At 37.8% G+C, this 17,964-nt stretch overlaps 1 protein-coding gene across 1 annotated transcript; it reads left to right on the top strand.

Moving 5' to 3' along the window:
- Positions 1-15,858: 15,858 nt before the first annotated feature.
- Positions 15,859-17,099, top strand: LOC142555037 (chlorophyll a-b binding protein 13, chloroplastic). Its single transcript, XM_075665679.1, has 3 exons — positions 15,859-16,103; positions 16,191-16,352; positions 16,454-17,099. The coding sequence occupies exons 1-3, from the start codon at positions 15,984-15,986 to the stop codon at positions 16,961-16,963; spliced, it is 792 nt and encodes a 263-aa protein (XP_075521794.1). The 5' UTR covers positions 15,859-15,983; the 3' UTR covers positions 16,964-17,099.
- The last annotated feature ends 865 nt before the right edge of the window (positions 17,100-17,964 follow it).

The following is a 17,964-nucleotide window of genomic DNA, read 5'->3' as shown; positions in this document are numbered from 1 at the left end:
TTAGCTCTTTCATCTCGGCGGGTGCTAGACGATAGGGTGCCTTAGAAATTGGTACAGTGCCTGACATCAACTAAATAGAGAATTCCACCTCACGGTCAGGTGGAATGCCAAAAACGTCCTCGGAAAAGACGCTAGGAAAGTCTTTGACGACTTCAACATCCTCTAGCTTCGGACTGGCAGGAACATGTGCTGAAGTAACACATGCTAGGAAAGCTTGGCATCCTCATCTCATAAGCTTCCCCGCGCAAATACAAGAGATAATATGCGGTATTTGCTTGTTTTTGCTGCCTCAAATATGAAAGACTTCCCACTAAGCGGTCGAATAGACACTGTCCTCTGCCGAAAATCTATCGAAGCTCCATTCAGTGATAGCCAATGCATGCCTAGTATGATGCCGAATTCGGGCATTGGGAGTACGATAAGATCTGCCCGAACCACATCTTTTTGCAAATGAAGCTCCAAATTCTTCACAATGCTTGAAGTGACCGTTTGATCACCGGAAGGAATATAAACTTTGAAGCCTAATCTCATATCCTCGGGTATAATATTTAGTTGCTTGAGGAATATCTCGGATATGAATGAGTGTGTAGCCCCCGAATCCAGCAATGCGTAGGTAGCTATCCATAGGATGAACATCCTTCCTGCGACGAATACACCGTCAAATATATTCGTGTTGAGGCTTAAGGAATTTCTATCATTATTTTTCCCAAAATTTTGAAAATTATGAGATGGGGCCCTAATACTTCTCTAAAATTATTGTAGTTTAACCCCTGAAATCTTTCGAATTATTGCACTTTCATCCCTAGAAGTTTCGAATAATTGCATTTTTTACCTCATAAGTTTCGAATTTCATCAAATTAGGCCCTATATTTTTGGAATTTGCCAATTTAACCCTTAGGATTCTTAGGAATTGTGAAATCATGCCCTAATTTTCTAAGATTTGCAAAACAGCCCTTGAATTTTTGTAAATTGCAATTTAGTCCCTGAAATTTTCTAAAATTCCAAATTCATCCTAAAATTTTTGGCTTTAGCAATTTCAATCCTTGACCTCTTTGAAATTTTCGGATTAGCCCTTAAAATTTTTGTTTTCACTATTAAGTCCCTCAAGTTTCGAATTTTGCAATATAGTCCTCAAATTTTTGGAAAAATTCATTCATGCCCAAATTTTTTATCCTTCTCAAATTTTAAGCCTTAACACTCTTATTTGGATTTAATTACCTCATTTGCATAATTAAGGGTCACAATTCATGCTCAATTTCCATAATTTCTAAGATCATTCCTTAAATCAATCTATTGTAGAGCATGCATCCTAATTTTTTCTTCTAGGTTCTTCTTAATCCCAAATCAATTCTCATAGACAATTTAACATTTCATGCAATATAAGCAACATAAAAATGTTAAATAACTAGATTACCGGTGAATAGGGTAGTGTCTAGCTCTTCCTCAGCATGAATCACATAGGCTCTCCCCACAGATGGTCCCTTATTCTTCAGGCAATCGGCAGCCTTATGCCCTTCCTCCTTGCATATGAAGCACTTGTATGTCCTCCACATGCACGTGCCAAAATGTAAGCGATTGCACTCCTTGCATAGAGGCCTCTCAACAGGTTTTGGTGCTCCAGGTTGTGGTGGCTTTGGTGGTCCTGGCTTCTTCGCTTGCCCCTGGAGCTTTTGCTGCCCTTGAGGTCTATGAAATCCCACAAATGGCTTTTTATTTGGCTGAGAACTCTGCTGGTGTTGCTGACTTTTGCGCTGTATCTCAAAATCAATATCCTTCAAGGCTTGCTCAGCTTGGAATGCATAGGTAGTGGCAGTTGCATAGTCCGTCGGTCGCATCATCATCACATTACGGCGTATAGTAGGTCGTAGGACATTCAGAAAGTGCCTAATTTCTCGGCAGCATCCCTAGCAATGAGGGTCACAAAGTGACAGCCCCTATCAAACTTCCTCACAAACTCCGCCACAGTCATGTCCCCTTGGCGGAGACTCGTGAACTCTCTCTTCAAGCGTCCTAGGACGTCAGCAGTGAAGTATTTCTCATAGAATATTTTCTTGAATCGAACCCAAGTGAGTGTAGCCAAGTCACTCTCATGCTCCACCCCATCCCACCAAAGGGAAGCATCATCTCTAAACATATAAGTAGCACACCTAACTCGGTCAGCGTCTCCCATATTAAGATAGCGGAAGTGAACCTTCAGAGATCGAATCCAACCCTTAGCAGCAAATGGTTCGGTAGTACCAGAAAATTCCTCCGGACCGAGCCTCCGAAACTAATCATAAACGTCGTGCTGAGGCCTCGGAGCATGCTGGAACTGCTGTTCGAAGAAGAGTGCCATGCCCTCTAGTGCTCAAATAGCAGCATCCCCATTAGGAGGTGGGGGTGCATTCCCTTGAAGATCCTCAACATTCTCGGCTTGCCTATCGGTACTAGGTGCGCGTCTAAGAGGCATTATATCTGAACTTTTTTTTTTTCAAATTCTAAACGTAACCAATATGTATTTAAATCTAAGTTTTTTAATCATGCAGCATATACTAATTTGAGCAAATTTAAGCATATATAACATTTAATCTCAAAAACTATTAAACATGTAACGTAAACATATAATCCATGTAATCATACAGGTGTCACCATAAAAATCATGTAAAGCAATTATACTTACAGATTGAGGCTTGACAACTGAGCTTCACGGCACTAACGGTGGCACAACCTTTGAAGGAACATTGCTCTGATACCAATTGAAACGTCCACTACTCGTTTTTCTTTAAATTGTACTAGATTTTTTTTTCCTTTTCTTTCTTTTTTCTTCGGCCAAAAATATATATGTATATATAGGCATGTATTTTTAAATTATCTTTGCACCATTTTTAAAAAATAAAACAACCTATTATATTTCAAAATTCAAAGGAATGAATTCAAAACAGAAAATCGTCATTCGTTCCCCAAACCGAACCTTAGCAATATTTCAAAATAAAACTAACTCTAACATCCTCTTAAAAGCCTCTCAAAAGCACCATAAAAGGCATAAAATCTTTAACGTAAACTTACATCATAACTTTAACTTAAATTGCGGAAAACTCGCGCTGGTCCTTGGGTTATGTGCACCTTCAGTCCAGCAAGATCAACCATCAAATACCACATTAACATCAACATCATGCTCACCTGCATCGATCACACCTAATGAGTCTAATGACTCAGCAAACCTTAACCATGATAACAAGTATTACATATACAATCACATGCAACAATGAAAATACTTTTGCTTAACATAACTTTTCATGAACATGCATAAACATAAACATTTTCCTTTCCATCATATACATTTCCTTTTCATCATATACGTATTGAATTCGGATCGTTAATTTTGACTTTGTATCAGCTGAAGGTCGATGGATCCATCTACGTATAACAACAGTATTGGGCAGCGGGGACATCAGCGACACTCTCACCCGTCAACTGAGCCTTGGCCTTACATATCATCATAATCATCGTATTAGCCACAATTACTTCACCTCGTCCAACGTTTCATATTTTCATCACTAATAAAATTTCATACATATAAATATCATTTTTCTTTTAAACTAAGCATGCAACATGTCTTTTAGCTTTAATGTTTCCCCATAAAATTCCATAAACATTTTACTATATACTACAGTATTAAGGGCACTGCCAGGACGTCTGAAATTTTTGGTGTAAAATGACCGTTTTACCCCTAGACTTAGATCATCCCGAATAATTATTAAAGCTTAAATTAAATTTCAAATATTCTTATTTAGCTTAAATACGATGTGTTCTATTTAATTTCATAACTATTAATTCGTATAGCGTTTAATTCTCGAATTAATTTAAACTTAAATATTTTAATCCCAAACTTTAAACATAAACTTTTTACTACCTAAAATACCCTCGTGAGCCATGAGCCACTCCGTGGACCCATGGTTCAAGCCCTAAGCCATTAGACTAAGTTTTCGAACCATAACTTACTCCCCTCGAGTCATCTCTCGTTTTACCCTAGCCGCACCCGAGCCACCCCAAAACACATCCTGAACAGACCTCCTAGGGACCATCCTAAACCCACTGGACTCATAAAACTAGCCTCTACCTTCGCATGAGACATGCACGCGAGACCCTAGCCGAGCAAGACTCCTACATGTGCTAGGACTCTTCGCTCGAGCCACCCTCCAGGCCGAACCCTCGTGACCCTCTCTCGACAACCATAAGACGCTGTCTAGACCATCCTAACCAAACCCTAGCCACCCTGCTGTAGCAGACCCTCGGCCGCAAGCTTCCATGCATGGGGAATAGTCCTATCTTTCATGGGCTCTTCCCTATGCCGCTGCACACGAGTACTAGTCATGCTAGGACTCTTCCTCACCCCTAGCCATGTTCTGCCCAAGCCCTGGTCGAACCGCACGCCCCAAGCTTCCTAACCGAACCCTAATGTTCAAACATGCAAATTTTCGATCAAGCTTTCTCCCTAGGCGTGTTCAGTTCTTACCCTGACACATATGGACCCTTAACTTGATGGAAAAACTTCCCTCCATGTTACCCTACCATGGCAGCCCTTTTATGCATCATTAGGAAGAGTTTTGTATCATCAAAACACAAGTTAGATGCTTGTATGCCCATAAAACGAAAATAAAACTAGTGCAACATATTTTTCATGCAAAGTTAAACAAGTATACATAATATGGTGTGATAGATGTTGGAAAGAAAGTTAAGGCATATCTTTGCGTATATTACGTACGGAAACAATTTGGCGATGCGAAGAACGGCGACGTAACCCTAGGATGATTTTTCCTCAACTCCACGTGAATTTCTTCCCAATTTTTCGTTTGATGTGTGTGGTGTGTGATGATGAGAGAGTCCTTGTGTTTTGAGAGGGGTGAGCGTGAGTTGTGAAGAGTGGGAGCAGGGTTTGGGCCATTTTATTTTAATTTAAACTCCTAGTAGAAGTTTAGGCCCGTTAGCATGACATATTAGGTGCATTAAGCCCATTAATGAATATTTAAAATATTTTATTTAGGAAAGTTTGTGAAATTATTAGCCGAGTTCTCAAAAAGTTTATTTTTGATCGAAAATCGAATATCGTATAAAAACACGTCTCGACGTATAAAATCACCTCAAAACACCTCATTCACCAAAAATATCATATAGCATAAACCTTATTTTAAATAATTAAAAACAATTATTTAATAAAAATATTTTTCTTTTTTTAGCATAGTCTCCGTTCCTCGATCGCATCTCGAATAACCTTTATAACGCTGTTTTTATGCATTCATCTAGAAAGATATATTTTAAACATAAAAACATGCACAACATATTTTTATTTAGACATTTTTCAATTTCCCTAGGTTTGTATGCAGTTGGATTACGTTTTCGTATTTTGGATCTTACAACATGGATGCAAACGATTTAAATTGCTTACCTATTTTGCATAATTAATTTTAAATGCTTGCATGATCCATATTATTTGATTAAACATATGATTGCATGATTATATGACATGATTTCATGAAAATTGTAGGTTTTATCCTAATATTAAATAATAGGCTGGGAAAGAAGAACGATGACAACCAAGACAAAATAAATATTTTTAAGGCTCCTTCATGTGATAAAAAATGATTAATTTTTTCTAAAAATGATAGAGGTCAAACTTTTTTACGAGACGAGCTCGATTTTATCCGGGAAGCTGGTTTTGGGCAAACAAGAGACTTTTAAATATCAAATGCATTATTTTTTAAAACTAATTTTTATAAACTTTAATTTTTCAATTAAATAGGTGTTATTGAGAATAATTTACCTAGGATGAGTAGGCCCAATTGCTCCTATATTTGAAAGTCCAAAACCCAAGCCCATTATCATGCAAATTAAAATCTATAAAATAGAAAACTTAGGCTTTGGAGACCCCTATCATCCGAACATAACACACACACCACACACACCACAAACAAAATTTTCAAAACCTAGGAGGAAGAAAACAAGGAGTCTTCTTCGCCCATTCGTTCTTCCTCACATCCCACGCTGACAATCGCATATTCGAGCATTCTAAAACGCAAAGGCATGTATCTAAATCCTTGGCGAATCATTAAAACAATATTATGCATGATTTGATTTATTTTGCATGAAAAATATTTACGTTCGATGGGTTTAACGATATAACGATTATTTTCAAAGCTTTGATGTTTTTACGATTGTTTAACGCTATGATTCCTAAGGACACGCTGCCAATAGGAAGTGTTTAAAGGACGAGAAAAGAGTCGTTAACGTTGAAATGAAGGTTGGATATCATGCTTGGCCGAACAAGGAGAGTCCTAGGGTGTCCTAGCCATATCCGATGGGAAGATGGCTCGGCCAAGGCTGGGCACCGTGCAAAGCTTGGCCAGGGTTGGGCTTGGGATCGGTGTGAGTCATGGTTCAGGGACTGTGAGGGTCATAGCAGGCTGCGTCCCGTGGTTTGTCGATAGAGAAGAGTCCATGATCGCATGAACTTTTCCCATGCACATAGGAAGCAAGTCACGATCGGCTGCTACGTGAGGCGGGGCTTGGCTAGGATAGGTCTGAGGGTGGTCCAGTGAGGGTCAGGAGGGTTCCAGCATGGTGGTGCCTCGAGTGAAGAGTCATAGTCGAGTGAGAAGTCCTAGCGCGCAAGACTTCGGCCGCGGCTCATGCTGGAACTTGTGGCGTGGGCTAGGGGATGGTTAAATGGGTCAAGGCTCGTCATTAGGGTCACTAGGTGGTCTGTTCAGGAGTTGGCTCGAGGTGGCTCGGGTGTGGTTCGAGTAAAACGTGAGATGGCTCGAGGGAACTAACTAGGGTTTGTGATATTGAAGTTTAATGGTTAAGGGGTCGAACCATGGTCCATGGGGGTTGATTTATGGTTAAAAAGGGTTGTTTAGATATGAAAAGCCTATGTTTAAAATTTGGGAGGAAAATATTGAAGTTTGAATTAATTCGGGAATTAAACGCTTCACGAATTAGTAATTAAAGAATTAAATCAAAACCCTCGAATTTAAGTTAAATAAAATATTAAAAATCAAATTTAATCTTAAATAATTATTTGGGATGATCTTGAGTCAATAAAAGTAAGAAAAAGTCAAAATCGATAAATTTGACGTCCATGGTCAAAACTGTCATTTTGCACCTGGGTAGTACGATAATGGTTGGCAGTGTCACGAAGGGTCATAACGTATGTTAAATGATATAATATGATGATTTTGATGAAAATATGGTATTTAATTATTTATGGTAAAGCTGTGCAATTTTTACTATAAAAATACTATTTTTGGAAAGTCGTGATATTTTATGATTTAAAAAGGAAAAGGAAAAATACTTTGAAGGATGTTAATTGATTGTGACAAAGAAGATATGCGTAAAGTCTAGAAATTTAATTTATGAAAGCTGAATGCATGCAATCTAGGGTTTTATTTAAAAGATGTGTTTATTTATTTTTATGCATTTAATGCATAATTATTGCATGATATGACTCATTTCACGATTATTTTAAAAAGTTCACGAATTAGGGTTTCTAGATGCATTTCGCACTCGATCGAGGAAGGGAGACGGGGAAATTATCAGGAAAATTATTTCTATTACATGTTTAATTTTTATTTATTAATATAAGTTGTTTTAACTGTATTTTTCAAGAAATGGGTTTTGTTGAGTATCTTTACCCGTCAGAGCATATTTTTACCCGGTACGAAAATTTTATCGAAACGAAGGACTTTTGAGGGCTCGTGCAATATTTTCAAAAACGTACCAAAACGAAATATTTTTCGGGAGCGGTTTTGGACGTGTTGAGCTTGTTTTATTGCTAATTGGACTCAAAGATCATTTTAATCCCTTCTAAATTATAATTAAGGGCCCAATTGTGATTTGTTTTTTGTTTAACTACCACATAAGCCTACCCTAAACCTAAAATTATTTCAGCAGCCGCCCACACCCTCCTTTCAGCAGAACCTCCCCTCGATTTTAGAAACACTTTGCTGGAAGAAGCTTCGGTCCTCCTTTAGCCTTCAAGCAAACCTTCTTCTCGTCTCTCCGGTGCCTCCCCGACGCGATATTCTTCAAAGTTTTCGAGCACAATTCATCAATGCACGCCATGTATCTTTATTTTTCGCATCATTCATACTATATACCTGCTGCATGTGTGTCATGGTCAAATTTTTATAGTCCTTGCATGGTTTTACATTTATGCTTCGATTTTATTCATGAAATCCACATTCTTATACATCCAACTCATGTTTTTATGATCCTGGTGCAAGGGACTGTCGGATGCTGATTCTAGAGGAATGAAACATGTCAAGTTTTAAGAAAACTTAGTGCTAGAGTCGAGACTAAGTGCTGTTGGCCAAAGGATTTTGGAGCAAAGCTTCGACCGAAGCTTGTTGAGGAGTAGATCGGATGCTGGGGAGGCTCGGCTGTGCAAGGGACGTCCTTAGCCCGGGATCAGGTCCTAATGGGTCTGAACCGTGGCCTAGGGTGGCTCGAACATGGCTGGGACTAGGGTAGAGGCCGCATGGTTGAGGGACCTGTGTGTTGGACTCGGGCATGCTCCGGGTGTAGCTAGCGATCATGTGTGTGGTTTGGGTTGCATGGGGGTGTGTCCGTGGGTTCAGCAAGTCCAGAGGGATTCTAGGGTGATCTAGGTGAGGTTGGTTAGTGGCTGGTCCCATTGGCTAAAGGCTAGGATCGATGGTTTGGGAAAAGGGGCAGTTAGGGTTTCGAGGTGTATTGCGTAGAATTTTCCAGCAGGCTATGGGGCCTGGTCGAGGGGTTTAAGGGGTGAGTGGCGTGAGTTTTTGGTGTAGGGGTGGGTAGGTTTTTATTTAATTAAGTTGTTAGGTTGCTAATTGGGCGCTAGGTGTAGTTAAGGACACTAATTCTTTAATTAAATCTTTATTAATCTAAGCCCATTAAATAATTAATCAGACCCGTAATTAATCCATTAAAAATTCCTAACAATATTTAAAAATATTTGGTGCCACTCGTTTCTAGAGTCGCACGTCCGAAATTAATCAATTTCTAGCGAAAGTTTGATAGCGATTAAGTTCGTCCCTTACTATAATTAGATTGCCGCTTTCCTATTTTGGACTTACTAAATTTAGAGTTTCTATTTATAACTTTTCTAAAAGTAGAAATTTTATTTAAATCGTCCCAGGTTCTCTCGCCTTCTGCCGTGCATCACGTATTCAGCTGCGCAAAATTTACATTAATAACATTCGATCAACTAATCATTATATAACACAGATACTTAAACATTCTTTTAGACAACTCATTTAAATAATTTCAAATAATTTTCATGAATGCATGTGGTTAGCGTGTTCGGGTTTTCGGGCGTTGCAAAAATTATGGAAAGAAATTAAACTTACAAACTTAAGACTTGACGACTGAGTTTTCCGGAACTGGCGGTGGCACAACCCATTGCAAGAACATTGCTGTAACGTCCGAAAAATCTACCTACGTAAATTGCATGCATGCAAAATTATTTTAATTGCCTACTTGTTTTATTTAATTGTTTTTAAATGCTAGCATAATATTTATTATATGATTAAATGTATGATTGCATGATTAAATGATAATATGATATGATTACATGAAATTAAGGATTTTACCCGAATATTCGATAATAGGCAGGGAAAAGGAGACCGAGAACGACCAAGACAAGAATATGTATTTTTCATTAAATAATGGCAATGCTTCCTAATATGATTAAAAATGATTTACTTTTTCTAAAAATGTTGGAGTTCGAATTTATTTTACGAGTCGAGCTCGATTTTCCCAGAAAGCCGGTTTTGGGCAAACAATGAGTTTTAAAAGATCAAAAATATTATTTTATGGAAACTAATTTTATAAGCTTTTATTATTTAATTAAATATGTGTTATTGGACCCAATTTAATTAATTAAGTAGGTCCTATTACCCTTAAGCTTGCAAGCCCAAAACTAAAGCCCATTAATATGCTAATTAATTATAAATAAGTTACTTAGGTATACTAAACCTCACAATTCACCCACCCAATCAGCTGTGAATCACACCTTACACACACACAATAATTTCGAAAATTTGGAGGAAAAGAAAAGCTTGTGTTCTTCGTCGTCCGGTCGTTCAACGTCGTACCCTCGCCGAAGATCGTATATTCGAGCATTATAAACGCAAAGGCACGTTTTCTAAACCATTTCAAACATCATAAAAATAATAATAAGTGTGTTTTAATTGATTGGGTTCGATTATTTTACGGTATGATACGTATTTTCAACGTTTTTACGATTTTATACTTGTTTTAAAAGAATCGCTATGAACCCAACGGACACGCTGCCAAAACATGATAAAATATTATTGATTATGATCAAAACATGATAAATTTAAAAGAAAACAGAAGTTGGAACCGTGGGAATCAATAGGTGAGAACCGTGGGTTTGGTTTGGCTTGTTCTTAATCCTATGGTTCGGTTGCTATGCATGGTCGCTTGGGGCTCACCCAGGTCTTGATTAGGGTGCGTATGGGACACACTTAGGTCCTAGGAATGGCCCTAGCAGGGCTAGAACTCGCGCAGCAGGGCTGGAGGAGAGTCCTCGGTTGATAGGACTCTTCCCGTAGCTTGTTCCTGTTTGGCCGAGAGCTTGCAGAGGGAAGCTTGAGAGAGGGCTGGGCTAGGTGGTCTAGACGGTGGCCAAGGACGGTCCAGTGAGGGTTAGGAAGGGCTCGGTGGTGGCTTGGGTAGAAGCCTCCATGCAAAGTGGACGGCATCAGCGTACGTTGAGGAGGGGCGCGCAGCTTGTTCTTGTTCAGATAGGTTGTTGCTCGCGTCCAGGGGTTTGGGCTGGTCTGGGCAGGGTTTGGGCGTGATCCAAGGATGGTTAGGGTTACGAGAAGTGGTTAAGGGCTGGAAGAGTCCTAGTTGGGTTAGGAGTCCTAGATATGCAAGGAGTCACACACACACAAATGCAGATTTTTTAGCTTGGTTCCAGGAGGGTTTGAGCGCCTTAGGGAGTGGTTCTTTGGGCTGGGATTGGTTAGAAAGGTGCCTAGGTGGGTTGGCTTGGGTTTGGCGCGAGGTGGCTTGACCATGGCTCGAGTAAATTGGGAGATGGCTCGGTGTGTTCATTAATGTGTCAAAAAGAAAAATTAAAAAATAAAATTGGAACCATGGGTCCACAGGTGTGGTTCATTGCTCAAAACGGTAGAATAAATAATAAAAATGTTATGTATAAAATTTGGGATCAAAATAATGAGTTTTGGATTTATCCGAGATTTAATCGCCTCACGAAACGTTAATTAAAGAATTAATTGAAACACCTAGTTTGAAGTGGAATAAAATTATGAAAAAAATATATTTAAACTTAAATAATTATTTAGAATAATCTCATGTCATAAAAAGTGGGGAAAAGATAAAATCGATAATTTTTACGTACAGGGGCAAAACGGTAACTTTATGCTTCGAAAAATATGTAAACACTTGGCAGCGTCCCGAAGGATCATAATGCTTGTTACATGATATTTTATGATTAAAAATGATGATTTTGATGATAACATGTGTTTTTATGATTTATGGTAAAGCTCTGTAATTTATACTGTTTAAAATGCTATTTTTGGAAAGTTAACCTATTTTATGATTTTAAAAGAAAATTAAAAAAATTTTGAGGGATGTGAATTGACTGTGACAAAAGATATGATTTATGATATATGATTTTGTGGGGATATCGTGAGGGCCAAGGCCCCAGAGGGACTCCGTTTACGGGCCAAAGCCCCAGAGGGACCCCGTGTATAGGACAAGGCCTCAGAGGGACCTCGACGATCGTATTTCCACGATGGAGCCTAGTGCACACCCCCATGGGCCATGTGGAGCTGAAGACTGATCAGTCGACCGAGGATAAAAGCTAGTCACTTTCAAGGATCAAACTTCATCCAAAATGATATATGATTGAAAGCTTATGATTAAAGTGATTTTATAATATATGATTCATGATGATGATTAAAGCTATTTTTAAAATGATTTATTTATGCTTAAAGCTTATTTTAAATGATTTTTAGAGGATTTATTTAATGCTTAAAGTTATTTTAAAATGATTTTACTATTTATGATTTAATTATGTTTAAATGGTTTAATTATGTCCAAAAGCTATTTAAAAAAAAATTGATTTTAATGCATGTGATTGTATATGTATTATTTGTTATCCATGTTCAGAACGTGCTGAGTCTTTAGACTCACTAGGTTTATATGATACATGATTTGATGATTTATGGGAGGCGCTGACGATTGAGTGGATTGAGTGCAGCAGTACACACCCGAGGACCTTTATGTTTCTTCACTAGCTAGATAGATTAATTATTTTAAAAATTATGTTAATGATTTTTATTAGATATATTTTTATGCTTCGTTTTTATTGTTAGAATATCTTTTTAAAGGTCAATTTAGGAAGTTTTGGTTAGGTGATGATTTAGGATTTATTTTATGTACTTGAGATTTAAATTGTTAAATTATTATGATCGTTAGAAATGTTAAGATATTTTATTTAGTTAGTATTTTCGAGTTTATGATTAGTAATAAAAAAAATCAAGGTCGTTTCAATTGCTCTGTTACCAACTGAAACATCCACTACTCGTTTTTCTTTAAAATATACTAGAAATTTTTTTCTACTACTCTCGGCCAAAATATTATGCATATATGTATAAATATTTTTGCTATTAAAATACCAACCAACCAATTATTTAAAATCCAAAAGTACGCAATTCAAAACATGAAATCGTAAAGGTCAATCAAACCTAAAGCTAACACTATTTCAAAAATAAACTTAACTCTAATATCATCTCAAAAACCTCTCAAAAGTATCATAAGTCATAAAATCTTTCAAGTAGCTTAAATCCTAAACATAATTTTTATTTGCGGAAACCTAGCGACGGCTTCCAGATTGTGTGCATCTTAAGTCCAGCTAGTTCAACCATCAAGTCCTCCATCAATATCAAGTTCATCAGCATCGATCACACCTAGTGAGTCTATTGACTCAGTAAACCTTACATAGTGAGTCCATCTACGTATAACCACGGTACCGGGCGGCGGGAACATCAGCGATACTCTCACCCGTCAACTGAGCCTTCGCCTTACATATCATCGTATTAGTCACAATCAATTCACCTCCTTCAACCTTTCATATTTCCATCACTTGTAAAAATTCATGCGAATATAAATCATTTTTCTTTTAAACCGAGCATGCAACATGTCTTTTAGTATTAACGTTTCATCATAAAATTCAATAAAAATTTGAAATAAATATTTTAACATTCATTACAGCATTCAGGGCACTGCCAGGACATCTAACATTTTTCAAGTGTAAAATGACCGTTTTGTCCTTGAAACCCTAACTTTCTCAATTTATCCTTAAACCTTAAAACGATGATCCAAATCCATCAAAACTTAACTTGATACCTTAAAATACACCATAAATATTTCTTAGACGTAAACTTAAGCTTCTCGACTAATTTCCTAATTCGTTTTTAAACTTAGACATACATTACGGTTTTGACTCGTATTGACTCGAAAATTAACCAAGCTTTACCAAACTTGAATCATAACTTAATAACACCTAACTATACCATATACAACTCAAATCAAGCCAATTAAGACCCTCGAACAATCCTAGATCAGCTATTGAATCTTCTTCCTAATATGGAAATCCTAGCCTCCTACCCATGCAACCTTCGTCCCTAGCCCTTATCCACCGAAACCAGCCCCCAGAACACCTTCCTAGGACCATGACTATGCCCATAGCAAGCCACTAGACCGAACCTAACAGCCCAAACATGCCCATCCCTTCACCCATGACAAAAAGCCAAGCGCGCCTCTTCCTCTTGCATGATTCCTCCCTAGCCTTCATACCAGTCCACATGCGTTCAGCCTAGGACCCTTGAAGACGTCCAAAGTGCAGCACACAACCCTCTCTTCCCAAGCCACGATGACCGAAACCCTAACCTCCCTTAAATCCAAATTTTCGTTCAAGCCATCAGCCCTTCACCTGCAGCCCTCATCTATGCATCAAGGGACCCTTAAACATGTGAAAAAAACATCCCCCTAAGTACCCGTACCATGGCAGCCCCTTTGTGCATCATTAGAAAGATTTTTAAAAAGAGAAAACTCTAGTTTTATGCATATATATAGCCATAAAAAAGAAAATACAAGTAGTGGATCATATTTTTCTTGCAATTATAATTAAATATACATAATATGGTGTGAAAGATGTTTCAAAGAAGATTAAGACGTGCCTTTGCGTTTATTACGCTCGAAAACGGCTTGCGATGGTAACGTTGGCGGAAAGACGGGGGAAGAAGCTTGCTGAATTTCTTCTTCAAACTTGCGTGACTTTCCTTCAAGAATTTCGTGTGGTGTGTGCTGATAAAGAGTCCTACCTTTCTAGGTGATGTGTGCGTGTGTTTATGTGGTTATGGTGAGGGTTTGTTGGCTTATATTTTAATTAAAACACATGGTGAAAGTTTAGGTCCATTAACCTAGTATAATAGGCTCATTAACTCTATTATATAATATTTAAAATATTTTGTTTAGGAAAGTTTGTGAAAATATTAGTCGAGTTTCCAAAAAGACCCTATTTTCATCGAAAATTGAATACCTATTTAAAATATGATTCGACGTATAAAAACACCTCAAAATACCTCATTTCAAAAATTTCATTAAAATACACCACACATTAAACAATTAAAATAATTATTTAATAAAAATATTTTCTCTCATATGGTCCCCAGCATGGTTCGCTGGAACGGCCGTTTCGGAACGGGAACGGCATTCACCGAGTCAAAGTTCCGGGCAAAAACGTTGGATGCTTCGTAACGCGGTTTTTCGCAGTATATCGGTGATATATCGGCGATATGTCGGTGGAACGGAACGGGTCGATGGAACGGAACGGTTTTTATCCGATTTTTTGATATTTTACGTGGCTTGTTTTAAGTATTTACATTTTTATATTTTTGTGTCGTTTTTAACTTTCCTAATTTATTCATTATTTCATCATCTAAGTTCAAAACATAAAATTAAAATTATGACAGCATCTACTTAAAAATAGTAAAGTATTTAATTAATTTATTCATATGTATTTATGATAGAATATTATTAATGCTAGTAATATTTGTGCAGTTTTTACTAATTTCTGAAATTTTTACATTTTTTTATAAATTTGTGACCGTTCCGCAACCGTTCCGCAACATAACATTGGAACTGGAACGGTGGTTGTCCTTCCAAACACCGCAACCGTTCCGACGAACCATAGTCCCCAGTCTCAGTTCTCGATTGCATCTCGAATAACCTTTAAAACACAGTTTTTATGCATTCATGTAGAAGACTATGTATTCATGTAGAAGACTACATTTTAAACACGTAAACATGCACACCATATTTAATATATGCAATTAAAACCATCTAATTAGTCATTTTCCCTAGTTTGGCTTACAGTTAGATTACGCTATCGCATTTTGGACCTTACATAATCTAAATAAAAATATAAATAAAATTACTGATTTAAATAAATTTTAGTTTTTTCGATCGGTTTGGTTTTGATAAATAAAATTTGAAATCAAAGTATATAAAATTTGGTTTTAACATTTATATCTAAATTTAAAGTTCAGTTTTCGATTTTTTTGTTTGGATTTTTGATTTTTTCGATTTAGCCGAATTTTGAACAAATTCATGTTTTCGAAACGAGAAAGGAAGTAAAAAAAAGTTAGAGAAAAATGTATAAATAACACTATTATATGAGATAAATTGAGGATAGAAGGATATGAGTTGAAGATATTAAAATCTATAGAGCTCTTTTGATTGGTTGATAGATTTAATTGTGCAATTTGCGTAGCCACAATTTTCGTGCATCCAAGCCCCACCGCACATCCATATGATTCTCACCTAACAGTTGATCATAAAATCTTCCCACCTCACAGGCAGAATTTGACATCCAGCAAGACCAAATCTTGTAAGAGACTGCATCAATGGCTGCCACCGCCAGCTCCGCTGCCACGGTTGTGAGGGCAACTCCATTCTTGGGTCAGACCAAGAACGAAAATCCTCTGAGAGATGTCGTCTCCATGGGCAATGGCAAATACACCATGGTAATTAATTCATCAAGAAAAAGAAAATGATGTCTTTAATCTACTGAAGCCAAATGATAACTTGCAATCACTGGTGATTCTTGACAGGGTAATGATTTGTGGTATGGCCCGGATCGCGTCAAGTACCTGGGACCCTTTTCTGCTCAGACTCCGTCGTACCTTACCGGAGAATTCCCCGGTGACTACGGCTGGGACACCGCCGGCTTATCCGCTGATCCTGAGGCCTTTGCCAAGAACAGGGCTCTTGAGGTAATTTTTTCTCTCATTCAATCCTACATTTCGGGAAGCATCAATGTGTTTGTGGGTTGTTGTAGCTAACTTTAATCGATGGAACATTAATAATTCCACAGGTTATCCATGGGAGATGGGCTATGCTTGGAGCTCTGGGATGCATCACACCTGAAGTTCTTCAGAAATGGCTGAAAGTTGAATTCAAGGAGCCTGTGTGGTTCAAGGCTGGATCCCAAATCTTCACCGCTGGCGGGCTGGACTATCTTGGCAACCCCAACCTTGTTCATGCGCAAAGCATTCTCGCGGTGCTTGGATTCCAAGTTGTTCTGATGGGGCTAGTCGAAGGCTACAGAATCAACGGCCTGGACGGAGTCGGAGAAGGCAACGACCTCTATCCCGGCGGGCAGTACTTCGACCCCCTCGGCCTGGCTGATGACCCCTTGACCTTTGCAGAGCTGAAGGTGAAAGAAATCAAGAATGGAAGGCTAGCTATGTTCTCCATGTTCGGATTCTTCGTCCAGGCTATCATTACCGGAAAGGGTCCCTTGGAGAATCTGTTGGATCACCTTGACAACCCTGTTGCTAACAATGCCTGGGTTTATGCCACCAAGTTCACCCCAGGATCGTAAATGTATTAATCGTAACGATATTGGAGTGCGTTAATTGATCGAGTCGATCACGTGCATTGTTGTTCAAGATATTTTGGTAAATGATGTAATGAATCCACTTGTAGTTGATGATATGGTTACCTGATTTGTTGATTGATTGAGGTTTTGATCGATCCTTGTCTAGTTGTCTCCAGCATATCCCACAACTAGTACCTGGCCAGATAAAACATGAACGCTGGTAAAATATGTATCAGCTGTTGGAAAGTTCGGTCCATGGGATGTGGCGAAAAACAATAATGGAAGAACATATTTAGAACATGAGTCTATACCATTTTCAGTGTTGGAGTAGATGTTATGCAAACCAATGGTTAGGTAGAGAATTTATTGACTCAAGTATAATAAAAAATCTTTATTTTAATATAATTTAACTTTTTATGGTTTTATTTTACTTTATCTGTATACTCATGCAATCAGCATAAATAAAGTCTTTGATTATACTTTAATACAAATGAATCGTAATTCGATATTGAAACTCATTTATAGACATTATATATTCTAAATTTGTTCTTAGCCGATTCATCAGCCTAAAACAAGGATAAAGGTCGCTTAAGATTGAGACTAGCATCTATGGTTGTGATTGTACATGATTAGTCTTTACGATCGGGACAACACTGAGGCTCTACATACTAGGATTGTGTTTTGACTCGTTTATCGACTCCGCGAGGGTCACACGTATATACGCTCAAAACCTTATAGATACTCGCGTAAAACGTGCACCAGAGATAGGGGAAGAAGTTCTTTGAAAAGCTTGAGAAAACCTAAGGATGAGAGCTGCAGAAATTCGAAACTTGCTGCTGAAAAAGTAGAGGGGGCGGCTGAATGCTAGGGTGGAGAGTTTTGGGTTTGGCTGAAGGTTTTAATTATACTAATTAGTGTTAATGGGCCCTTAATTAAAAATAATGAGATTAAAAAAGATTTTAGGCCTATTATGCAATAAAATAATCTCATCAAGCCCAAAAATA

Source organism: Primulina tabacum, chromosome 9, assembly GCF_025594145.1.
Source record: "Primulina tabacum isolate GXHZ01 chromosome 9, ASM2559414v2, whole genome shotgun sequence".
In the NCBI taxonomy this organism is placed as follows: domain Eukaryota; kingdom Viridiplantae; phylum Streptophyta; class Magnoliopsida; order Lamiales; family Gesneriaceae; genus Primulina; species Primulina tabacum.
Note: the sequence above shows the minus strand (reverse complement) of the source record. Positions and strands in the feature narration are given on the sequence as shown.

What these genes read in the sequence shown, in the direction of transcription:
- LOC142555037 (XM_075665679.1), top strand. Translation starts at nt 15,984, where the DNA reads ATGGCTGCCACCGCCAGCTCCGCTGCCACGGTTGTGAGGGCAACTCCA. An exon ending in GCAATGGCAAATACACCATG is followed by an intron (nt 16,104 to 16,190) that starts GTAATTAATTCA and finishes GATTCTTGACAG; the next exon opens with GGTAATGATTTGTGGTATGG. An exon ending in CCAAGAACAGGGCTCTTGAG is followed by an intron (nt 16,353 to 16,453) that starts GTAATTTTTTCT and finishes ATAATTCCACAG; the next exon opens with GTTATCCATGGGAGATGGGC.